Source organism: Mytilus californianus, unplaced genomic scaffold (assembly GCF_021869535.1).
Source record: "Mytilus californianus isolate M0D057914Y unplaced genomic scaffold, xbMytCali1.0.p SCAF_1, whole genome shotgun sequence".
Lineage (NCBI taxonomy): Eukaryota > Metazoa > Mollusca > Bivalvia > Mytilida > Mytilidae > Mytilus > Mytilus californianus.
In genome coordinates this window covers 59291934-59319479 of record NW_026262581.1, presented here as the reverse complement: position 1 = coordinate 59319479, position 27546 = coordinate 59291934, and the positions used below count along the sequence as shown (strand labels likewise).

The following is a 27546-nucleotide window of genomic DNA, read 5'->3' as shown; positions in this document are numbered from 1 at the left end:
GTGTTTTGTAGATTTGTTTTTTGTTTTTTAGCGAAACATAGGGGTTGCTTTTCCGATGACGGCTGCAGCAACAGTATCAACAATTCTTAAGTTTTCTATTTAAGTTAGTTTGATAAGAACTACTTGTGATAGATCATTGATATTTAATACAAAGTTGCATTACTATCAGTACATATCAGTTTGACAACTATTTCGAGGCCCTCCCCCTAGGTCATAGTCCAGTGACTTTGAATCAATTAGCAATTTTCAATGATAAGTTTTCTGCTTAAGTTAGATTGAAAGGATCTACTTGTGATAGAACAATGATATTTTGTATGAAGTGGCATTACTATCTGTACATATCAGTTTGATGACTATTTTGAGGCCCAGACCCCTAGGACATGGTCCAGTGACTTTGAATTAATTAGCAATTTTCAATGTTAAGTTTTCTGTTTAAGTCAGTTTGATAAGAACAACTTGTGACAGATCGCCTTCCTTGTTTTGAACAATGTGTTGCCCTGAACATGACATCTTTGTCTCACCTGCGACAATGTCACGGAAGGCTAGACATGGGTATTGCTCTTCAGGCAACGACATAGTTGGTGTCAACAATTGTTAAGTTTTCTGCTCAAGTTAGTTTGATAAGAACTACATGTGACAGATCAATGATATTTTGTTTGAAGTTGCATTACTATCAGTACATATCAGTTTGACGACTATTTTGAGGCCCTGCCTCCCTACGTCATGGTCTAGTGACTTTGAATTAATTAGCAATTTTCAATGTTAAGTTTTCTCCTCAAGTTAGTTTGATAAGAACTACTTGCGATAGATCAATGATATTTTGTATTAAGTTGCATTACTATCAGTACATATCATTTTGATGACTACTTTGAGGCCATGCCCCCTAGGTCATGGTCCAGGGACTTTGAATTAATTAGCAATTTTGCGATGTTAAGTTTTCTGCTTAAGTTTGTTTGATAAGGACTACTTACAATAGACAATAATGTTTTCTATAAAGTTACATTACTGTCTACATCTCACTTTGTTGACCATTTCGAGCGAGTTTGAATTAATTAGAAATGTTGCTGTCCATCAGATTGTATATTTCTGAATTTTATGCCAACATGCCAGACATATCTCTGTTTCAACAGTTTATTAATTCTATTGCATTTTAAGGTTATATAACCCAAAACTGCCCATGTCAATATTTATTTGGAAATGCAATCTAGAATAGTCCAAGATACAAGTGATGATAAAACTTCAAAAAGTTCAAAAGGTTTTTATTTGATTAAATTGTATTACATAACACAATTTTATTTTAAAAAGAAGTAGCAAGTAACTAACACCCAAATTTTATCAAAAATATTTTCTAACAATTAATATAACATTTTAATAAAACAAGTAAATGAAAAGAAACACACTTTTGAAAATTAAAATCATGCATTAACTTTATTAAACAATTTTTGTATGGCAAATGTCCACAAATGATGGAAATGATGAAAGCACAACAAATGGAAGGCATAAAAAGAACAATCATTTGACATCTTACTTTGTTAAAATATATTTCATGAATACAATTATATTGAATTATGTAAGCTGCAGTTGGTCAAAATGAGTATATATACAGCAAATAAGATATATTAAAAAAATATCGAAATCTCGACTAAGTTTTATTTGAAAAGGCTTTTTTTTTTTGCAGTGCCTTTATTTTTAAATAACAATCTTAATTTCTAGTACAGAAAGGGTAATTTAAGCCTAAGTACAGTGAAACAGAAACATGGTTTGTTAATCATAGACCTACATGCATAAACAAACAGACTGACTGACAGGGCAAATACTAAATTGCTCTTCCTCCATCATTGTGAGACTTGTACATAAAACACTATACAAATAAAAGTTGTTGATTTGAGTGAAACTCACCATTGGAAAAAAGATACAAAAATATAAACAACACAATGATTTTTTTCTACACATACTTTAACTAATATCATGATATGCATAATGCATATACATTATCACAGTCAAACTCATGTAAAAATATGTCATGCATATGTAAATAATATACCTGTAAGTCTTATTGCATAAAATGTTGGCATGCAGTGTCATCAATTTAAAATATCATACATATATACCCCATAATTCCTAGATTTCTAAAATAAATAATTTTGAGTCTTAACATTATAATATATATTCATTAAATTAAAACAAATAAAGAAAATACATTCAAACACACATAAATACCTAATATGACCTTTAAAGAATTTAACACGTTTCTACCCTCTTTAGCATATTTTTTTGGAAGGCTATGAGTTTTTCATTCACCATTGAGATTAAAAAAGTCACAGGGGAGCTACTTTTTAATATCCCCCCCTTTTGAAACCAGTGAAAGTATCATAATATTTTGCTTCGCTGCATTAAAAATAATTTCTTCTTGAATTATCTATACAAACACAATCAAGTTTTATGTTAAACATGATGCAAATTTATGTCTAATTTATTAAAGACAATTAAGGACGGTAAATTTCATAATAAGGCCAAGTAAAAGTCATTTTCTGGTTCTCATATAATCAAGTTTGTTTTCAAGGATGAAACAGTTATTTGGTTTGGCTTTAATAAGAATTAGTTAAAATAATAAGTTACAAAAATATAGAGTATTTACAAACATCTGACATTGACACATTTCTAATAATTAATATTTCCAGGCTTATGCCATATATGTAACAGTGGTTTGATTCCGCTAGTGTACTTTATCTGAAGGATGAAAATTCCTAGTGTTTTATATCCAACAAAAATGCACTAGGTTTTTTAATCAGGGTCTAGTGTAAAATATCCAACACTTACCTTAAGATTCTGAAGAAGATTTTCTTGAAGTGGAAATATATAAAAAATGGGGCTTTGAATTTTTTGGGGGTATTTGAAGTAACTAAAACTTGCATAGGTGATTTATGTAAAAAATGGACCCAAAAAACAAGTTTTTTTTATCAAAGGATTGTTTGATTCTGCAAGTGTACGTTATCCGAAGGCAAATGGAAGTTTTTAACGACCTTGACTGGCTATACAGCCGAAGGATGAAAGTTCCTAGTCTTTTAAATCCACCAACAAAAACACTGGACTGATATAGATGAATTAAACTGGTTCCCTGAAAATTATTCTCATTTTAACCCATTAATTTATGTAAACAATATACGTGTCTACCATAAAAATAAACAATGGTTTTCACACTATTTACATACAATAGTCTCTAGTAAATAATAGTTGGCCGGAATAAACACATGATGGAATGAAAGAATGCTTACATAAACAATATGTGATAATCAATTTATATACAATTCTGGTTAAAATAACCTCATAGACAAATTAAAGTTTGAAATCTATATATGCATTTATTTCATTAGAAGTAAATAAAGTTATGAAATTAAGTAAATATGAACAATGTGAAAATCTTAATTGATAAAGAAGATTTTACAGACAGAAATATAAAAATCCAAGCAATATCTCTATGTAGAAAGAATAACTTACTTAGTATAACCTTTTATGGAGTCATATATGCACAAAAATCTTGACTTTTAAGGTATTGAAAGTATTGATAATATTCCATCTCTCAAATGGCTAATCTTTTTAGCCAAAAATATATGCAATTCAAAGGCAAATCTAGTTTTCGAGGCCACTACTTTCATTAATTTTTTAGCAAAAAAGTCAAAATCACCATAGTTTATCCAAGGATTTGTATATTTGTGTTTACTATACAAATCCTTGGTTTATCAAAAACCTGCTGACACATCTGCACATGGTATGCACATAGAGGATTGAATTATATGAAATGTTTTTACTATTCATGTTTTCAATTTAAAACTCTGCTTTCAAGAGCAGGTCTGTTCAATACATTAAAGCCCTATGGCATCCTCTGTCTGGTCTCAACATATTCGAATAAATGAACATCATAAATATACAAAAATACATTACCCCAAATAACCTCCCTCAGAGACATTCTGGTTGAAGGCCTCAACAATGCATTATTCAAGTTAGGAAGTTTAGCACTTAGTGTTTAATAAGATGTTTAAATGAAAAGGGATCAATTAATAGACCAAAATAAAGATACAAGATGACATAATAGACATTATTTTTGAGACATTAAGTCATTTTGTGAAAATTGATTATAAAACTTAAAATCTGTGGAGTAATAATCTTAGTAATTAGATATAAGAAGATGTGGTATGAGTGCCAATGAGACAACTCTCCATCCAAGTCACAATTTGTAAAAGTAAACCATTATAGGTCAAAATATGGCCTAAAACACCAAGCCTTGGCACTCAAAACAGAAAGCTATAAAGGGCCCCAAAAATGACTAGTGTAAAACCATTCAAACAGGAACACCAACTGTCTAATGTTCATTATCATTAGTCATATCATATGACTGTTTTAAATATAAATCAATAGCACAAATTTGAAAAATGTTATGAATGAATTGAAGAGTATATGATTTGAGCAGGTGAGATTTTTTTTTATCTAAAAATAAATATCTGATTCAAGGGGAGATAATAAAACTAGATATTGTTGCAAATTTCTTGTTTATTTTGAGTATCAAGAGCAAGCACCCAAAATCTGCTTGAAAAAAAGTTTCCTCTTTATTATCAACATAAAATAATGGAATTTAAATTTCCATAGTTTTGGACAGGAAGTATAGTAGACATTAATTTTGAAATGCATACTTTTAACTCTCTATAATAAAATTTAAAGCAATCTTTCACATACAAATTCTACAAACATGTTTTGTACATTAACATTTAAGGCTTTATAATAAAGTATTGCTAACCATTCTTATAAAATGACTATATCTCCCCTTCCCTGTATTCATCACAGAATAGACAAAAATCAACAACAATTATACTTTAACTAATCAATAACATAATAATCCTGAGTTGAATCATCAGCTCCATTCTTGTCATCATCATCACTATCATCAGATGCTGTCAAATCTATCATACTGTTCTCTGCTGACTCCTCCCCTGTATCACCCTCATTATTCATAACATACATATTACCCATCTGGCATACAACTTTCTGTGGTGACTGATTCTTTACTGGTGACAAGTATTGTTTTATACTCTGGTTCTTCATTGGAGACTTCTTAGATGGGGAACCAGATAACATTGAATCTCCTAATGACCTTTGACCTACAACAGGTTTAAATTTGACCGGTGATACAAAGGGAGATAATGTTTCAATGCTTGCATCAGAATGCTGACTGTCTATTGGAGGTATTGTTTCTTCACTATCAGATAAATCATCGCAGTCAATAGCTGTGTTTTGACATTGGCCACTAAACAATTTATTAACAGCTTTGGTCACACATTTTTCTAATGAGCTAATTTGACAATTCACAGAACCTTTACTTTGAAAAGAATTGCTTCTGGACAATTTTCCCGATAATAATGATCTCTCTTCCTCATCTTCTGATTCCAAAACAACACAATCATTGTTATGGCCTTCTGAATTCACTTTAGGTTTTGATCCACTTATTGTTCCACCATTACTCACAAAGTTCGATCTATGGCTCAATATTTCCTCTTTTCTACCTTTCTCCTTATTTTTTGATGTATTTGTAATGATGCCACTGACCAGGATATCTACTTCCTTTTCACATTTGTTCCTGCCATTTAATGTATCATTACAAACATTGGTGATCATGCTGTCCATATCACTTCCATCATCATCACTGCCTTCGTCTGAACCAAATAAATCATAACTAGAACTTATCTCTTTTTGATTTTTGTTGCCATTTCTGCTGCTTTTAGAGTTTGATTCTTGACTTACAATAACTTCATGAGGTAGACTTTCGCACACTGTACTACAACTACTATCAATGATTGTAACTACTTCATTTGATTTATTTTCTGTATGATCAACCTTATGGTATCTTGTATTCAGTCTACTGTTAGAACTTTGATTTGATTGGTTATTGTTTTCGCTAACGACCACATTGTCCTCTTCACCTATCAGGTCACTTTCTATCGACTGATCAATACCAACATCTGATTCTTTTTCCCTCCCATTGCTTATCATTTTATCAATATCTTTCTCTGCAATAGAATCTAATTTGGATATACTATTTTGATTGAAATTTTTATTACCATTTTTTAAAAAGTTGATAAAGTTGTCTTCATAAGAACCAGACCCATTTTGTATCTTTTTAGTGTCTACCGGTACTCTTTCAATTTCAACAATATTTGATTTATTTTCTTTCTTCTCCATGTTCAATCCATCATTTTCATGAGAATATAACCTATCTTGTTTCATAGCAGTTTTAATTCTGTCATCTTCTTCATCTTGACTAAAATCTAACTTATTTTTTTTATGTAAAGTTTTAGGCCTGTCATCTCCATAAGAATTTGTTCTATCTTGCCTTTTAGAATTGATAATGCTGTCCTGACTCTCCACGACCTCAGCTTCCATTTCATCAACTGCAGCTAGTAGACTCTGTCCTGGGGTAGATAGAGTTTCACATCTATTAAAATTAACATAAACAATGAAGCAGCATAAATATAGCAGTAGAATTCATTAATCAGTCAACATAGCACAAATCTTAAACACTGGCAAGTCCCTGTCCCTAATCAATTAAATGGCATTACTTTGAAATGAAACATTTGATAACTGCAAAAATGAAATTCAATCTGTATCACTCTGTATAGCACAGAATGTACTTTTTTATTGAAAAAAAAATAATTGAAAATATTTAACTGGTACATTGTACTGCAAATATTTTTTTATTCATCTGCTGTAATTTGCAGGTGCGTTAAATCCATTTTACTGTTTGACTTCAAAAACATTGATAATGAGTTATTACATTAAAAATGTGTACATGTACCTGGAAATTGAGGATGGTTGCTGTACATCATCTGTGGTATTATGATCAAATCCTATACTGTCTACCACATCATCTCTGTTTGCTCCAGCAGTGTCACCCTCACTGTCATCACTAGTTTCTTCTTCAATCTTATATTCACCAGCTTCCAGTGATTTTGTTGGGACAACTACAGCTGTCGTCTGCTCATCATCATCTGGTAAACATACTCTACACTCTAGAGCTTCTGATTGGCTGCCTTGAGACGCCTGGAATTCATGGTCATCTAATGCATCTAATAAACTTTGTCCTGGTAGGGACAAGGACTGGGGTCTAGAAAAAACATGATTTTAAATAAATGGGAGTGATTATATGATACAGATCTTTATTACTTTGAAGTATTGCTCCCTAATGATACCCTTACTATAAATATTTGGTAAACAAAACAAGAAGTTGATAAGCAATGGATGTGAAAACAAAACAGTAAAGCCAGTTACCCAAAAAAGGCCCTGTAGAAGTGTATTTTTAAAACTGCAATTAGTTGAGTAAATATAATGTGTATGTATTGCTAAATGTATTATTTTTGAAAGAATTATAAAAAAAAGTGTATATCTGCTTTATATATTATAAATATATTAGCCGGAAATAGGAATAGGTTTCATTTAAGCTCTATTTTTCTAGAAATTTGCCACCTTTTTCTACCTTTTTTCCCAATTTCATATGTGGCACCACCCCTGGCCCATTGAAATTTTGATTGAAAGAGAAAAATTACATTAAATAAAGAATATTTCCGTAAAAAAAATTGTATAATTAAATAGTTATATAATAAGAAGATATATATGATTTAGATTTGCAGAATCTAATACTGAAAACCCTTTTTCATATAAAGCTGTAAAAAAAACCTCATAGATTATTACCTGCTGTGTTTGTCAGATTCACAGATATCACTCATTTCACTGTCACTTCTGTTACTACCAGCATAAGAACTGTGTTCATCCTCGTCTGTCTCTGCTTCACTCATTATTCTGGACTTCTTAGCAGGTGGGTAAACTTTTTCTGGGGTGCCAAAATTCAGGTCAATAGAATCACTTGAATTTTCTAATAAGGAAAGCATAATTTAATATAATTTGAATAGTGAAATTCAAAATGAACAGGATAAATATTTTTCTGATGATATGTCATAATATTAAATTTTCATATTGTTTAAAAAAACTAATAAAATGCTCCACTGGGGCGCAGCTTGATACGACCGCAGAGGTCGAACCCTGAACAGTTGGGGCAAGTATGGACACAACATTCAAGCTTGATACAGCACTGAATTTGGATTGTAATTAAATATTTGACACAGCATAGGTTTCTCACACAGAATGAAAGTGGTATAAGAACTTAAAAATTTTTAATTTACCTATTCAAACCATATCATTATTATTTGCTTTTATATATAAATCAGAAATAACCAATTTAAAATTGAAAATTTTAAAGAAAAAAAAGGAAAAAAAAAATCCCCCCCAATTTTTTGAACCCCCTTATGATTCATCACCCCCAAACTCAATCCCAGCTTTCCCTTTGTGGTATGGTACCTTGCAGTACAATTTCAGAGAGATCCATACACTTGAACACAAGTTATTGTCTGGAAACTAGAAAAATGCTTGTTTTTTGGCCCCTTTTTGGCCCCAAATTCCTAAATGTTTAAGGCAATTACCCCCAAACTCAAACCCAGCTTTCCCTTTGAGATATGGAACCTTGCAGTACAATTTCAAAAAGATCCATACACTTACACACAAGTTATTGTCCTGAAACTAGAAAAATGCTTGTTTTTTTGCCCTTTTATGGCCCCTAATTACTATAATTTTGAGGGAATTACCCCCAAAATCAATCCCAGCCTTCCCTTTGTGGTATGGTACCTTGCAATACAATTTCAGAGAGATCCATACATTTGAACACAAGTTATTGTCTGGAAACTAGAAAAATGCTTATTTTTGGCCCCTTTTTGGCCCCTTTTTCCTAAACTTTTTGGGCAATTACCCCCAAACTCAATTCCAGCTTTCCCCCTTGTGATATGGAACCTTGTAGTACAATTTCATAAAGATCCATACACTTACACACAAGTTATTGTCATGAAACTAGAAAAAATGCTTGTTTTTTACCCCTTTTTGGACCCTAATTCCTAAAATTTGGAGGCAATTACCCCCAAAATCAATCCCAGCATTCCCTTTGTGATATGGAACCTTGTGATACAATGTCAGAGAGATCCATACACTTACACACAAGTTATTGTCATAAAACTAGAAAAATGCTTGTTTTTTGCCCCTTTTTGGCCCCTAATTCCTAAAATTTGGAGGCAATTACCCCCAAAATCAATCCCAGCATTCCCTTTGTGATATGGAACCTTTTGGTACAATGTCAGAGAGATCCATACACTTACACACAAGTTATGTCTGGAAGTTACAAAAATGCTTATTTTTGGCCCCTAATTCCTTAACTATGGGTACCATAACCCCCAAAATCAATCCCCACCTTCCTTTTGTGGTATTGAACCTTATGGTAAAATTTCATAGAGATCCATTCACTTAAACTAAAGTTAGAGTGCGAAAACTAAGGTGTCTTCGGACGACGCTGGACAACGACGACGCCAACGTCATACCAATATACGACCACAAAAATTTTTTTGCGGTCGTATAAAAATTGATGAGTAGAAATTAACCAAAATAAAATGCTTCGCTGGGGCGCAGCTTGATACGACCGCAGAGGTCGAACCCTGAACAGTTGGGGCAAGTATGGACACAACATTCAAGCTTGATACAGCTCTGAATTTGGATTGTTATTAAATATTTGACACAGCATAGGTTTCTGACACAGAAAGAATGTGGTCTAAGAACTTGAATTTTTTTAATTTACCTATTGTGGTCCAATGTCCAAAATCAAAATACATGGTTAGATTCAGCATATCAAAGAACCCCATATATTCAATTTTTGTTAAAATCAAACAAAGTTTAATTTTGGACCCCAACTTGGACAAACTTGAAAACTGGGCCCATAATCAAAAATCTAAACACATGTTTAGATTCAGCATATCAAAGAACCCCAAGAATTCAATTTTTGCTAAAATCAAACTAAGTTTAATTTTGGACCCTTTGGACCTTAATTTAGACCAATTTTAAACGGGACTTAAAATTAAAAATCTAAATACACGGTTAGATTTGGAATATCAAAGAACCCCAATAATTCAATTTTTGATGAAATCAAACAAAGTTTAATTTTGGACCCTTTTGACCTCAATATGAACCAATTTGATAGCGGGGCCCACAAATAAAAAATCTAAATTCATGGTTAGATTCAGCATATCAAAGAACCCCATATATTCAATTTTTGTTGAAATCAAAAAAAGTTTAATTTTGGACCCAAACTTGGACCAACTTGAAAACTGGGCCCATAATCAAAAATCTAAACACATGTTTAGATTCAGCATATCAAAGAACCCCAAGAATTCAATTTTTGTTAAAATCAAACTAAGTTTAATTTTGGACCCTTTGGACCTCAATGAAGACCAATTTAAAAAACGGGACCCAAATTAAAAATCTAAAAACACGGTTAGATTTGGCATATCAAAGAACCCCAATAATTCAATTTTCGATGAAATCAAACAAAGTTTAATTTTGGACCCTTTTGACCTCAATATGCACCAATTTGATAGCGGGGCCTACAAATAAAAAATCTAAATACATGGTTAGATTCAGCATATCAAAGAACCTCATATATTCAATTTTTGTTGAAATCAAACAAAGTTTAATTTTGGACCCCAATTTGGACCAACTTGAAAACTGGGCCCATAATCAAAAATCTAAATACATGTTTAGATTCAGCATATCAAAGAACCCCATATATTCAATTTTTGTTGAAATCAAACAAAGTTTAAATACTGGACCCTATCTTGGACCAACTTGAAAACTGGGCCCATAATCAAAAATCTAAACACATGTTTAGATTCAGCAAATCAAAGAACCCCAAGTATTCAATTTTTGTCAAAATCAAACTAAGTTTAATTTTGGACCCTTTGGACCTCAATGTAGACCAATTTAAAAAACAGGACCCAAAATTAAAAACCTAAATACACGGTTAGATTTGGAATATCAAAGAACCCCAATAATTCAATTTTAGATGAAATCAAAAAAATTTAATTTTGGACCCTTTTGACCTCAATATGAACCAATTAGATAACGGGGTCCACAAATAAAAAATCTAAATACATGGTTAGATTCAGCATATCAAAGAACCCCATATATTCAATTTTTGTTGAAATCAAACAAAGTTTAATTTTGGACCCCAATTTGGACCAACTTGAAAACTGGGCCAAAAATCAAAAATCTAAATACATGTTTAGATTCAGCATATCAAAGAACCTCATATATTCAATTTTTGCTAAAATCAAACAAAGTTTAATTTTGGACCCTTTGGACATTAATGTAGACCAATTTGAAAACTGGACCCAAAATTAAAAATCTAAATACACTGTTAGATTCGGCATAACAAATAAATAAATGTGATCAAAGATTTTACAAATCTAATGCGCCATACTGTGCAATTAAAGATTACTTCTTGAAATTTTTCAATATTTGAAATTTGAAAAAAAAATAATATTTGAAGAATAATTCTTTTTAATTTAAAAGCAGTGTAAGGGAAGTAACCAAAACGTTGTATTTAGATTACCTCCCTTACACTGTTTTAGATTATCTTTAATGTTCATTAACCATTACTTTATACATAATTTAAAAGCAGTGTAAGGGAGATAATTTCAATGATGTATTTGATTTATCTCCCTTACACTGCTTTAAATTATGTTTTGTACTAAAGTATTTGTCCATTAACCAGGACAACCTTGTTTTTCCCCCTTTTTTGCCCCTAATTCCTAAACGGTTTGAGCCATAACCCCCCAAAGAAAATCCTAACCATCCCTTTGTGGTATGGAAACTTGTAGTATAATTTCAGAGAGATCCATACACCTTTCCACAGTTATTGTCTGGAAACTAGAAAATGCTCATTTTTGGCCCCTTTTTGGCCCTTAATTCCTTAACTGTTGGTACCATAACCCCCAAAATCAATCCCAACCTTCCTTTTGTGGTATTTAACCTTATGGTCAAATTTCAAAAAGATCCATTCACTTAAACTAAAGTTAGAGTGCGAAAACCAATATGTATTCGGACGACGACGCCGGACGACGACGACGACGACGACGACGACGACGCCAACGTCATACCAATATACGACCACAAAATTTTTTTGCGGTCGTATAAAAACCTGCAAAAAAAATAATATTTTAAATAACATTCTTTTTTCAAAGTTTGTCAGATTATTCAAAAATCAGAATTTATGCAGACTTAAAACTAATAAACCAATGCAATGTTATTAACACGATAAACATCACTATCAGCTTCATTCTACTACATTAGGATTCAAATTATAGATTCCCAAAAATGAATGCAAGTATTAAATTCTGAATATACAGTATCTAATGAAGATTATTGTTACACTGTCGGTGCTTTCCTTTTGCACCAATTTGCATTTCATTTGTGCCAAAACAATGTTTCATTTGCGCCACAAACCATATTTCATTTGCACCCAAATAATGTATTTCATAAAAGATCTACATTGAAAAAAGAATTTTAATAATAATATTGCGATATAATATTTTGATAGCATAATATAACATACATTCATCATAAATCACATTTATCAATAAACTAAAATGTAGAAACTTTATACACTGATTTTTTTTTCTACATGCTGGTATTTTACTTTTTTCCTGGTCTAAACCTTGCCTGGATCATTCAAGGTTTTTATAATGGTTTTGCTGTATAGTTCCTCCTCTAATTGTCTCTGAATAAACTGTGTCTATTTTATCACCTTGAACATATGAAGACTATACAATTTCACACCTTTATGTGATTCTCAGTTTTGTATGAGAAATGAGTCTGAACTCACATACTTTTGTAAACCCAACCGACGGATAACACACCGAATAACTCAGGACTAAATATTTATGTTTGGTGCAATTGAAATACAATCCTGTGGCACAAATGAAATACTACATTTTTTAAAAATTGGCACAAATGCAATGAAGTTCACATGGGTAACCATGAGGAGCCATCCAGGTATTTTTTAGTTAGGACTGTACCAAGATTATGACATATGGTAAGTACAAGGCTAAGTATTAATGAAAAGTAGCAGTATGGCCTACATAGTCATGGGCTCTTTATGAGAAACTATGCTTGATATTTACCTGAAATTGTCCTCTTCTTTGTGAATTTTGACCTTCTGAGTTTCCCAAGTAGTCTTGGTTTCTGAGAATCACATATATTCTTACTGTTCTTTAATTTCAAAAATTCATTCAAACGTCCTTGGACCTGCAAAACATTAAAACATATCAAATAAACTGTATTTTCAGATTTTTTTTTTTTTTCATAAATGTAAAAATTGTGACAAAATAGATTTCGCCAAAATGATAACTCACATTTTAAATTTTAAAAGCAATTTTTGTATGCAGTACTTCCTGAAATTTTAATAACTAATATCTCAAATTTTTTATCATTCTTCAACATTCAGAATAAGAAATGCACTCAGAAATTTCTGAATTTAAATTAAACTTTGAATAGGTATCAGATTATAACATGAACCCACTGAATCCAAAAAATCATAAGGCACCACAACAAATATTCAATATTGAACCATTATATTATTGATTTATCTGTTTTCTTTAGTTTCAGGGTTAATGGATTAGAAACTCATTGTGTATTGATATGCAAGGTATATAGCATACATTTTCAATTGACACTGATACAGGTACAGATGAAATACAGTGAGGGTCCAGACCATATATGATTAGTTTATACTTCATTATTAACTGTTCTGGGAAAGTATCAATGTTGTCCATGAAGTTATCTTATCTATGGAATAAGTATTTTGATATCTCATTTCAATTGTTTTAATCATGATCATCATCCGGTCCTTGCTAGCATTCTTTATAGTATATGAGTGTCATTGTTGTAACCAAAATTGCTTTTTTTTTGTGAACAAAGCTAATAGGTTACTGTCTCCCTGACTTGTCTCTAATAATGTCCCTGTTCATGTAATTAGTACCAGTTTTTATTTGAATTTCAAACAAGTTCTTTCCTTAACAGGTAAGCAGCTGTTAGTAAATAGCAATAACTTTTATTGAATTTCTAACAAGTAAAAAAACAAGCAATGTGCAGTCAAATTAGCAGCAAACCAGGTTTTCTGTATTTTGAAGGTGGTTTCAGGTTTGTTTGACCTGCCACATTCTGTGCCTATTTTCCAATCTATTAAGGACCACAACTCCTGAACGTCAAAAGTGAAAATAATCAACATCCAACTTAACCTCCATTTTGTCATCAGTTAAAACAACTTTAAATAAATGTGGATAGTGTCCACATGTGGACACAGATGATGCCCCCGCTTGCATATCATATAGTTATAAAGGGACATAACTGAAGAACGGTAAAAGTGACGCTACCCAAATTTGAACTTGATCTGAGTTTTGTGGTAATAAGCATTGTGTGTAAGTCTCATAACATTTGGTTGAGGCTAACTTAAGTAGAGAACAGAAACTAAAAATTCAGCAATTTTTCTATTTGTAAACACGCATAACTCTAGAACGGTTGTGTATAAGTTTTATAACATTTGGTTGAGACAAACTAAAGTTACAGAACAGAAACGAAAAATTCAGCAATTTTTATGTTTATAAAGGGACATAACTCAAGAATGGTAAAAGTGTTGCCACCAAATTTCGTACTTAATCTGTATTATGGGCAAACTTGAGTTACAGAATGGAAACTAAAAATTTTGCAATCTTTTGATTTATAAAGGGGCATAACTCAATAATGGTTAAAGTGACACTATCCAAATTCAACTTGATCTGTGTTTTATCAGTGGAAGTCAAAATTAAACATTGCATTGTATAAAGCATTGATTGTAGTTGATTCAACTATAATCATGGACAAAGGAAGATAACTCCAAATTTAAAAATTACGTGATATTTCGAAGAAAATAAAAATTTTGCAATTTTTCCATTTCTAAAGGTGCATAACTCTAGAACAGTTAAAGTGACGCCACCAAGCATTGTGTATAAGTTTCATAACATTTGGTTGAGGCAAACTAAAATTAGAGAACGGAAACGAAAAATTCAGCAGTTTTTCCATTTGTAAAGGGGCATAACTCTAGAACGGTAAAAGTGACGCCACCAAAATTCAAACTTGATCTGTATTTTGTGGTAATAAGCATTGTGTATAAGTTTCATAACATTTGGTTGAGGCAAACTAAAGTTAGAGAACGTAAACGAAAAATTCAGCAATTTTCCCATTTATAAAGGGGCATAACTCTAAAACGGTAAAAGTGACGCCACCAAAATTCAAACTTAATCTGTGTTTTGTGGTAATTAGCATTGTTTGTTTCATAACATTTGGTTGAGGCAAACTAAAGTTAGAGAACGGAAACCAATTTTGGGACGTCTGTACGTACATACAGACGGACAAGGGTAAAACTTAATGCCTCCTCCGCTACGGCGGGGGCATAAAAATTTGAAAAGCATTGGTTGAACGGTTCATAATTTATTACACAGAAACATAAAGTTCCATTTTAAAATCTTTCAAGAACCATTACTCTTGAATGGTAAAAGTAACAATCGTCAATATCTAACTTGACCTCCATTTTGTCATCAGTAACAACAACATTAAAATTTGGTTATTGCACTGAACCAACATCAAGTGCCATTTTCCAATATATCAAGGACCATAACTCCTGAATAGTAAAAGCAAAAATCTTCAATATCGAACTTGACTCCATTTTGTCATCAGTAACAACCTATTAAATTTGAAAAGAATTGGTGGAACGGTTCATAAGTTATTCAATGGAAACGAAATGAAGTGTCATTTTCCAATATATCAAGGATAATAACTTTTGAATGGTAAAAGGGAAATCTTCATTACAAAACTTGACCTCCATTCTATAATCAGAAACAATATTAAATTTGAAAAGCATTGGTGGAAAGGTTCATAAGTTATTGCACAGAAATGAATGAAGTATCATTTTCAAATATATCAAGAACAATAACTCTTGAACGGTAATGGTAAAGGTGAAAATATCAATATCGAAGAATATATTAAAATTAGAAAATCATTGGCCATAAGTTATTGCACAGAAACTGTTGGCAGCCACCTGCCCATTGTACTTCATCAAATAAATAACCTGATCTTTCCTTTGGAAAAACCCGGTAAAAAATCTTATATTTTTTCGTGTCCTTTTCAGGATAATAAGATATGCTACTAATTATATCTACCTTCATTATAGTATCATCCTGTAATGGCTTCACATTAGGTCTAACAAAGTTTGGCTGAAGATATGTCACTAAATCTTTGACTTCTGTGTATGATGAATGAAATGAATAGCATACTCTGTTTAAAAATCCTTTCTTTATTACAATATGGCTGAGATCAAAGTTCCGCAACATAGTAAAGTACATTGTGGATGGAAGTATCACCATAACTTTCAAATCTGCAGATGGCTTACCCCATGGTGCACTATCTGATGGCCATTTCCCCTGAAAGAATGACAGTACACTGTATATCAACTTGTACTGTTGTTTTAAAACAGTGTAAAAATTCCATTGGACAAGATATAAATAATTTGTGAACTGATGTATTATTTCTGGAATGGTTGCATTTCAGTGTGACCAATAGTGACTACATATGACTGCAACTTCTGTCAAAGCAGTCTTTACTCATCTAATATGCAAAAATATATTAAAACTATGAAGAAAATATTTTGGATAGTTTCAGAAATTCATTTTGTTTAGCAGTTATTGAAATTTGTCTCCCAACTGCTTCTTTCTTGCAATTACTACTTACAAACATGACATATTTTAAATTTGTGCTTCTCTCATTTTGTTGTTGTTGTTAAAAATAGATAAATATTTTTAAAGAGAAACTAGAACCTATATTTTTAAAATGAGTTTTACAATTTATTTATGAGTTTTATAACTTATTTTGGTCATACCTTGCAGGCATGTACCGGTGTTTCTGAAGGATCACTCGTAAAAATATCTTCAAGACCTGGAATTTTCTTATATATTTCACATTTCTCTTTTGACACATATACCTGAAAAAAACGTATTTGACACAAAACAACTTTTTTTTTATATGCATCTTAAAGTAAAAATCTATAGTAAATGGAACTATTATAACATTTGAATTTAAAACTCATAAGCCACACAGATTTAATTTTCATTTCTTTTGATTTTATGAGATGTAATTAGTTTCAGTCATCTAATCATATTTTTTTCCCTGAAAATTTACCTGGTAGTAGTTTAAATAGTAAATAGTAAAAAGTTAAAATTACAAGTGAAATAGGCATTTTGTATGCAGTGAAACCAGTTTATTTTCATCTGCAAAATATTGGGCAAAATATTAAGAGAAGTTAATTGATTACTTTTTTTCCTGGAGGCAGTGGGAACAAGAATGTGCCCATAGTACACGAATGCCCCACTCGCACTATCATTTTCTATGTTCAGTGGACCATGAAATTGGGGTCTAAACTCTAATTTGGCATTAAAATTAGAAAGATCATATCATAGGGAACATGTGTACTAAGTTTCAAGTTGATTGGACTTCAACTTCATCAAAAACTACCTTGACCAAAAACTTTAACCTGAAGCAGGACAGTTGGATGAACGAAAGGACAGACGAATGGACGCACAGACCGAAAAACATAATGCCCTTAGGTTGGGCATAAAAATTGTGTTCTTTTAGCTTTTCAGCCAAAAAATTACTTATGATTTCTTTTTTTAAATGATTGTGAGAAAGAGGAATAACTTTTTTGAAAAGGGTAGCTATATTTCTAACATCAGACTAGATGTAACATGAATAAAATTTAAATCTTTACTCCAAACAAACTCCATCTTGCCATTGATAACTGATAAAAAATCTATCAAAAAAGAAACAAAAGTTGACATTGATACTGAACTATCTGTTTCATGTAAATCCTTTAACTAGCTCAGAACAAGCAGGAGATGAGATATGTGTATGGATGAATGGATGTATAAATGGACCCTTTCATCATTACATACCCTCACTAGCAGTGATAAAACTATTAAATAGCTGACAAGTTACCTTATACCCTGTTTTTATACTGACATCCTTCATCAAATGTTCATGTCCATACTGAGTTCGTGCTGTAAAATGTACAACATAATTTGGTCCTTTTCCTATCCATTCCTTGACAAGATTATACACAGCATTAGCACTGTCCTGACGACTAGGGATATAAACAGAGCTCTCATGGCAGAATGTTGTATCTATGTATAAGCTGTTGATAAGTTTGACACTGAAAACATAAAAAATGTTCTCAAATCATATAGTTTATCTATTAAAATTGGAGTCTGAACAATGTAATGTTTAGACTATAGTACTGTGTGGAACAATTTAAAAATGGGCCCAAAATCCAAAATCTAAATACACAGTTAGATTCAGCATAATAAGGAACCTTAAGAATTCAAGACTTTGAATCAAACCCCATTGAAATTGTCTAGAAATAAGCAATTCATACTAAGTATTAGAAAGTATTGTTTTAGACCCTTTTTGGCCACAAATTCCTAAATGGTTAAGGCCATAACCCCCAAAATCAATCCCAGCCTTCCTTTTTTGGTATGGAACCTTGTGGCACAATATTATAGAGATCCATACACTTATACTCAAATTATTGTCTGGAAACCAAATGTCTTGGGAGGACATCGACGAGGACAACGACATTGCCATACCATTATATGGCACGAATTTTTGCAGTCCTATCAAAAAGTTGTTACAAGCCTCTAAATAAGATATATTCATCTTTAACCAAAGAATCTGTTGGATTCTGTAATAGAATGTTTCTGTATTGTCTTTTCTTACCTCCCGTTTTTGTCATGGAGTGCTGACATATTGGAAATTTGTTGACTGTCCCATCTAAAATCTCCAGTGTATAAACATGTACCTTCTGATCCTTCAAACAAAAACCTGAAAATATAATTTAGAATATCAACTTGTGCAGACTTCAAATCAAAATGAAATTTCATTTCCAAATCTAATGTGAATTTTATTTCCTTTTTAAAACAAGGGCCTCTTGTAAAAAATTTAAACAATTTCTTAAAAAAGAAAAACCCGATTATTTAACTAAGGCAAAAACATAAGATCAGCATTTGGGAAGACCATTTAAGCAAGCATAAACCAGAAGAAATTTCATATTTCAAATGTGTAAACTCAAGCTAATGAGTAAATCCTGATATAGAATCAACATTGACAAAGCTTAGCATTTATAAACAAAAATTGATGGAGTGGACGAGAATAAAAATACTTGCATAACAGATCCAGGACAATGAGATGCATGCAGCAGGGTGACTTGAACGGTATCAATCTGAAATATACAATCATAAGGCAATACATTTTAGGTTTAGTTTGTCAGATATAGTGACAATATGCAATGGTTTATACTACAAAACTTGTAACATAATGATTATTCATTTGAGTCAGTGGGTATTGATTAAGAAGTCTCACTACATCTGTTAAATGATTGTAAAACTATTTTGAAAGAAAAATATTTTTTCATCATATTTTTTACAACACAGCTGATTTAAATTTTATTGAGAACAAAAACTGGAATGAAAAAAATTTGCATATGTGGGATAAAAAATATTGTCATGATTTTTTAACTTTTAAAAATAAATAAAATTTTCTACAGTCAGATGTAATTTTTACAGCCTAAACATAGGCAACTACAGAATAAAACAAGAATATCATGCTGCAAATATTTCCGAAAATTGAAAAATGAAAAATTTACCTTACAAGACCCTTGCTGTGGAATTGACACGTTAGTTGGCACATCAATATGTAATACTCTCTGAAAAATAGTGCATCTATATATATAGTCAACAACCCAAATAACACACCCAAATATATGTATGTAGTAGTTTCATATTTTTGTGCATTTATTAAACATTTGTATAACTCTAGTTTATTTAATGCTTAACCTTGAAATTAATCCACTGGTTTAAAGAGAAATTTTCATTCTAGTGACAACAATCTGGATTTCATCCAAAAAGTCTGGGATTAGTCTTTTTCAAAATGGCCATTGGAAAAAAAAATTAATAAGAAACTGAACATTAAAGTCCTATTCCATTTTTTCTTGTTCAGGTCAGAAGAAACATTCAGTTTTCACAAATTTGGCTACATTATTTGCTTTTGGGTTGAAAATGCATTTTTTAAAATAAAAAAACTGAAAATAATAAAAAATCTTCATTTTCACAGAATTTGATGTTTTTAAAAAGTCTACTGAAATATTGTGTCAAAATTTTAACTCATTTCAATCACTTTTTAAAAAGCTATATTCAATAGAAATTTTACCTACAAAGAAATTAATGGAGTTTGCTTATTTTGCTGTTTAGTATAGTATAAAATCATACTTACAAAAAACAGAAACAATAAAACAGCAATATACAAGGTCTTTTCCACAAGACCAAGAAATTCATTGTTTTTGCAATCAAATCTTGGAGACACTGACATATTTATAGAAAATGGATTGTCATAGTGCTCACAATGATAAATGAATTTAAACATTTCTGTAGTGTTCTGTGAAACCACTGCCAATAAGACTACTATCAACCAAACACAAAGGACAGGATGTGAACAACTATAGTCACTATAACAGGTCATCTTTAGCTATACAACTCTATAAAGGATGACAAAATGAGAAACAATTCAAAAGAGAAAACCAATGGCCTGATTTAAACTACAACAATAAACAAAAACAATTAGTGTGAGAGCAACCAACGGAATCACAACAGACTCTAGCTATGGGCAGGTACATAAAACTCATTTGAACAAATAATCATACAAACAAATAGCTAAATAAATGACTGGCTTCTACATGAACTTATTTTACACTGACAATATAAAATTAATTGTTCATAAATAACATTGATTAATTGTTGCTGTTTAACACTACTTTCAGCACTTTTGGCTACAGCATGGTGACCAGCTTTTATTGGCAGAGGAAGCCAGGGTGCCCAGAGAGAACCCCACCTTTGGCAGGAAAACTGACAATCCTAGTCAATAAAGATTGAAATTGAACGCACCTTCCACATATAGGGTTAGAACTCACAATCACATTGTTGTCAAGCTAGTGATACCGTAGATGAACTACTTAAACCACTCTGTCATTACATTAGGCCCCAGGCCCCACAATTACACTGACACTAGGCACCGGGGCCCCTACTCAATATGGATTGTACTTGGTTTTAATTAATAATATTGTTTATCATAAATAAGAAAAAATTAGAAACAAAAAACAGCAACAAACAACTGCTGAATTCACAAACTATACCTGAAACATAAAGGTTCAATAAATAAAAACATACATACCACATGATGTTCCAAATTACTGTACTTTGCTTTTTCTAGTAAGAGTAGTTTTGTTACTTCTGAACAATACAGATATACATCAGAACTGAAATTAAATGATAATGATAATAATTATAAATTCTTTTTTAAAGAGAATGTTTCTACTAGAACTTGACTTATTTTCAATGAGGCCCTCAAACAAATACATGCATACAATACACATTCAACAGCAAAATACAACATACATATATAAAACCATTCACACATTAAAATAGCAACAACAGTGACAGTTTTCATTTTTAAAATTCAACCAAAAAAAGCAATATTATTAGGTTTTATTTGTCTTGTATAGTATTTTAAAGAAAAGGATTGTAACAATGTTTCTTAAATAATTCTACATCAAGACAGTTTTTTTTTATTGTCATTGGTTTATCATTCAATACCTTGATTGCAGAACAATGAACAGATTTCTTATAAACTAAGGAAGTGGTCTTGTCAAAAAAATATCTTTATCACAATTCACAAATAACAGTACATCACCTCATTTGGGCACAAATGGTGCTATTTTTTTATTTACATTTCCACACCTTCTTTTTATAGGTATATAAATAATTCATTATAAATGTAAAAAAAACTTAGAAAAAACAAAAAAACTTTATTAATTTATTTATCAAGTTAAGTCATTTTTGGAAAATAGTGTCAAGGCACAAAAAAGTATCAGAATGGGACAGAAGTTGTAAGTCAATTTCTAAAAGTTGTTTACTTCAATATTCAAAATGAAAACTGATTTTATATACAGGAACTTATATTTGTAATTGGTAAAATTTCAATCTGTTTTTATTATGTCAAGTTTTCCAACAAAAGTCTAGTTGGTTATTTCCTAGTATTTTATGGGACGTTTGACTTATGTACAAACCTACACCCACCACCCCAATTCTTTTTTTTTCTATTAAAACAAAACACAATGTAACAAAAAAAATCAAAAGTTTTAAATCATGTAGGAGAATAATGCTGCAGTTCTCACAATTAATAACCTTTAATAAAAATTCAAGAATTTTATTGAAATCATAATTTTAAAATTTCTTGAAGTATCTGAGCTGAGGATTATTGAAACCAACAGCTAGCAGAGAAATATATATTAGCACTCACCTGGACTGTAACATTTCAAGAAAAGTTGGTCTATCTAGTCCTACAGTATGATCTAAAATGCAAAAAAAAAAACCATAGAAAGTATCACAAAATATAAAGAGGTATAGACTTTTCTGGATTGGTTTGATCAATCATCTTTAATCTTGACGTAACCAGATTCTAAATCACATACTAACTGTCAATACAAAATTATTAATATAAGAATTTTTCATTACAAATGTTTGACAACCAACAAAAATAACAGATCGATTAATGCAATTCTTGTACATGCTGTAGTAAAATGTTGCTGTGAAATATTAAATGAAAGTTTCATTTATTGCAATGTTCATCCTGTTGTGTATTTTGTTCTGATAATAAATATCTGATTTCAGAATTTTTATACATTTACTTACAGTATACTTTAAAAATTAATGGATGAACCATTATACCTAATTCAATTGAAAAATCACATTAATGAAAGGTTATGTATGTAAACTTTACTACACTTCTATGTCTTTTCTACGTTATTTTTTTGTGTGTTATTGGGTTGCTGTCTTCTTGATGTATAACCAACATCTATTTTTATTCCTTTAACTATATATAAACTAGCCATAATTTACAGGAGTTTAGGCAGCAAACAACAGATTGGTCCATCTGTAAAATTTTCCATTAAACCATTTCTATGGATAAGCTCAAAAATGCTTTGATATGAACAAAAGTCCTCAAGAAAGTCCAACCAATGTTATATATAAGACCACAGTGGAGATTATAAGATGGTCATATTAAAGAGGTACTACTGTTTTGGTTAATATAAATAATCTGCATTTTGTGGTTATACCATTCAAGATCTGAATATTCTGTGAATTAAGTTTTGACAATTGGTACAGTCTTATTCGTGCTTGAAGCTTGAGTCATGTCATTATTCACTACGTTTCGAACAAACTGGTAAAAAAGCATTTTGGAAGATATTTTATTATTTTTTATTCATCTTGAAATGGACTTTTCACTTCCTCAGTTTGTCCATGCACATAACCCCCTTTAAGACCCTCAGTACATTAAATTTTGAGATTATGTTGGATAACTTTAGAAAATAATTCTTAAGCAGAATAATTTTGAAAACTATGATTTGTCATAAAATTAAGATACATCACTATCCTTTTTGTGGTCTTTAAAACAAGACATCATAGAAGTCTACAGATGAAAAATCAATTACAAACTAGTCTTTTCTGTTCTGATTGTCAAGGTGGTGATTTTATAGGCACCCTTTTACAGAGTGCACATTTCATAGTTGGAATTATGTTATAAATTAGATATCATAAATTGTACAAAACTAAATACAATTAGAGAACAATTATTTTCAAAAATTAGTGAAATAGTTCCCTCTTTTTTAAATATGACTAATGAAGCAAGATTTAAATTTTTGTATACGTGCGGTGAGACTGATATAATTAGAATTATTGTAAAATTCATAAGCGACATGTACAATTCTAGAAATGCTTTATTGAGTACTAAATAACTTCGTGGTACCACCTCCTCAGCAGATTATATACATTTATTATTGTAACAATATTTTCTTTTAACAATGGAGGGGATATAAAAATATATATATACAATGTTTATAAATGTGGTCAGATATATATTGTATGTTTATGTATATGTCTTGGTAACAATCCTATAATTTTGGATTTTAAACCAATAAAATATTGTAATGGTGGTTGGTTTTACTTAATAATTTATTCATATTAAACCCACTTTGTAATTTATATAGCTTCTAAACTGCCGTACTGGCCGTAGTTAGCTATGAGATTACCGGGCCTACCGGTCTTCTTCCGGTAGGACCGGCCCGTGCCGTTCTGATGTCTTATGACGTCAGACTAGGAAGTTTTGCGTTGGTTCTGCACTTACGAACTTACTTAGAAAGGGAGAAACTGAACATCACCTTCTTCAGGTTGATATTTTGATTAATACTACGTTTAAAACCACCATTATGTCTCATTTCGCCATTCTTAAATATTTACAGTATTATTATTCATTGTAAATTGTGCTTAAATTATTTGGCTGATATTAAATCTATATTATAAGTAACTTATTCTGTTTTCTAATATTCCGTGAACTCGGGGAAACTCATTCCCGTAACATTGGGGGCTCGTCCGGGATTGAGTTTGAAAACAGGACAAAATATCAGAGACATTGGGAAGAGAAACACACTATGATGTGTGTGAAATATGAATGCTCAGTAGCTGGTTGTCTAGCTTCCTGTCGTAGAAAACATGACATTAAAATCCATTTAATACGCCAACATTATATGACAGATATGAGATTAATACAGTCCGCCCTAGAGAAATGCAAAAAGACACAAACGGACAATAAAGGGTTTATTGACCCTGGGTTTTTTATATACAAAAACAGAGTGATGATACCTGATTTTTCTGGATCACCAGGGAGATGTGATTCGTCTAACACAAATTCGGCCAAGCAGTTAGTACCTTCACCTTCAGACAAGGCTGCTCATGAGTCACCTTCACCTTCAGTCAGGTCTACCAAGCAGTTATCGTCCGTTGTGAGTTCTACCAAGCAGTTATCGTCCGTTGTGAGTTCTACCAAGCAGTTATCTTCTTCCGTTGTGAACTCTGCCCAGCAGTCAGCTTCTTCGGATGTGATTTCTAACCAGCAGTCAGCTTCTTCGGATGTGATTTCTAACCAGCAGTCAGCTTCTTCTTCTGTGAATCCTGCTAAGCAGCTAGGCTCTAATTCCGTAGGTTCAGTCCGACTGGTATCATCACCCACTCCGTCTATCTCACTTATTTCATCTGTCTTAGCAGCTACATGTAACCCTACTAAGGAGGATGATGGACCAGAGTTCACAGTATCAGTTCCTAGAAAATTCCCTACCAGTTCTTCTAAGATTTCTCTGTCAGAATATCATAAAAGATCACATACTACTTCTACAGCTACTACTTCTACAGCTACTACCTCTACAGACACTACTTCTACAGATACTACTTCTACAGCTACTACTTCCACAGCTACTACTTCTACAGATAGGAATTATAATACCTCCTTTGGGTATTCTGCTACCGCTTTTACCGACAATTCCAGCCAGACGTCTTGCCTTGATTACCCTCCGATTCAGCTGCCGGCCATCCCAGAGAGTGAGACTGAGTTATCGTTATACCTACTGTTCTTATCCAATAGCATGGACTCTCTTGGAAGGACGAGGCAGGTCGCGAAGGAAAGATTAGAGACCCTCAGAAAAGAGGGTTCCAAACTAGAACTTGAACGCAAGAATAGGAGGGAAGTCGAGGTTGAAAATCGAAGACTACTTACAGAACTTGCAGACTTGAAATGGAAGGACCAACTGTTCAGGAATATGGAACCTTAATTCTTTTTTTTGTGGAACTATAATTCATCATATATGTCTGATTGTGAAACTTGTGACAATGACTTTTGTGTGTTCATTATTTATATATTTACTAGGCATATTGGTTAAAAAAGTTAATTGACTGTATTTCGTAAAATTTGAAGTTGAAATACGTGACATAAAATTTCAAATAATTCAAACTGATTCAAGAAATTTATTATTTAGAAATCCAGGCTAATAATTTTGGAAATGCAATTTTCGTTGATATTAAGTGCTAAAGTTAAAACATAATTAAGGACTTGGTAAGTTTACTTGCATGCTTTTATATTGTTGTATGTATTTTGTTCTATTGAATATTTTATCGTTAGACTAATGTCGTCCCAACATTAGGTCTTAAGAGAGGGGGAGTGTAATGGTGGTTGGTTTTACTTAATAATTTATTCATATTAAACCCACTTTGTAATTTATATAGCTTCTAAACTGCCGTACTGGCCGTAGTTAGCTATGAGATTACCGGGCCTACCGGTCTTCTTCCGGTAGGACCGGCCCGTGCCGTTCTGATGTCTTATGACGTCAGACTAGGAAGTTTTGCGTTGGTTCTGCACTTACGAACTTACTTAGAAAGGGAGAAACTGAACATCACCTTCTTCAGGTTGATATTTTGATTAATACTACGTTTAAAACCACCATTATGTCTCATTTTGCCATTCTTAAATATTTACAGTATTATTATTCATTGTAAATTGTGCTTAAATTATTTGGCTGATATTAAATCTATATTATAAGTAACTTATTCTGTTTTCTAATATTCGCTGAACTCGGGGAAACTCATTCCCGTTACAATATCTTATCTTATCTTAAATTGTTAAAGCTTTGACAAAATTTAATTAAAACTCAAAAACTTTAAGTGTTTATTTATACCATAATGTCATGTATGTTAATTATAATTGGTTTGTTTTTTTAGCATTTAGCTCCTATGGTCTTTGTGACATTTTTTGATAATTTATACATCTATGGTCCACACAAATCAGGAAACATAATAAGAACATTCAGAGTTACTGTCGGGCGGGTTCCATTGCAAAAGTTGTCTTTAAAATGACATTCAAAAATATCTATTTATTGGTTTATTTTTAAGTCAGGAACCTAATGTTCAGTACTTGTCGTTTGTTGATGTGATTCATAAGTGTTTCTCATTTTTTTTATATAGATTAGACAGTTGGTTTTCCTGTTTGAATGGTTTTACACTAGTCATTTTTTGGGGCCCTTTATAGCTTGCTGTTCTGTGTGAGCCAAGGCTCTGTGTTGAAGGTCCTCTTTGGCCTATAATGGTTTACTTTTACATATTGTGACTTGGATGGAGAGTTGTCTCAGTGGCACTCATACCACATCTTCTTATATCTATTCAAACTTAAAACAATAAGTACTGCTACTTTAAACTTCGTCCTCTTTCACAGCTAGCACCCCTGCCTTAATTAATTTCTGGACAGTCATAAAGTCTACTGGGGGATTTTTAGACATATGACTTCTATACTATAGTTTCAATATGTATACATCCTTGATTTTGTTCATAATAAAAATTCAATTATTGAATGTACATATGTTCTGGTTTCATTACCCTCGTGAATATGTGAGAGGAAAAAACATTTTGATTTTAAGTTTCTCCCATCAAATCTGTCAATTGACAAATTGCGGTACTCTCGCATCTGTCCACAAAAACAACTCATAGTGCAGTTCTGCAATGATGTGCACTTTTCTTCTTTATACTCGCCACACTCTAACAATCGCGCGTTTAATACTAC

The 27546-nt window shown here is 31.7% G+C and overlaps 1 protein-coding gene across 1 annotated transcript; it reads right to left on the bottom strand.

Moving 5' to 3' along the window:
• Positions 1-1242: 1242 nt before the first annotated feature.
• Positions 1243-27508, bottom strand: LOC127705307 (protein artemis-like). Its single transcript, XM_052209628.1, has 13 exons — positions 27363-27508; positions 22408-22459; positions 21280-21364; positions 19700-19759; positions 19221-19276; positions 18775-18879; positions 17998-18211; positions 16886-16987; positions 16170-16430; positions 13098-13221; positions 7738-7918; positions 6845-7153; positions 1243-6484 (listed from the first exon to the last, which is right to left on the bottom strand). Exons 1-13 carry the CDS (start codon positions 27469-27471, stop codon positions 4873-4875), a joined length of 3270 nt encoding a protein of 1089 aa, XP_052065588.1. The 5' UTR covers positions 27472-27508; the 3' UTR covers positions 1243-4872.
• Between the last annotated feature and the right edge of the window lie 38 nt (positions 27509-27546).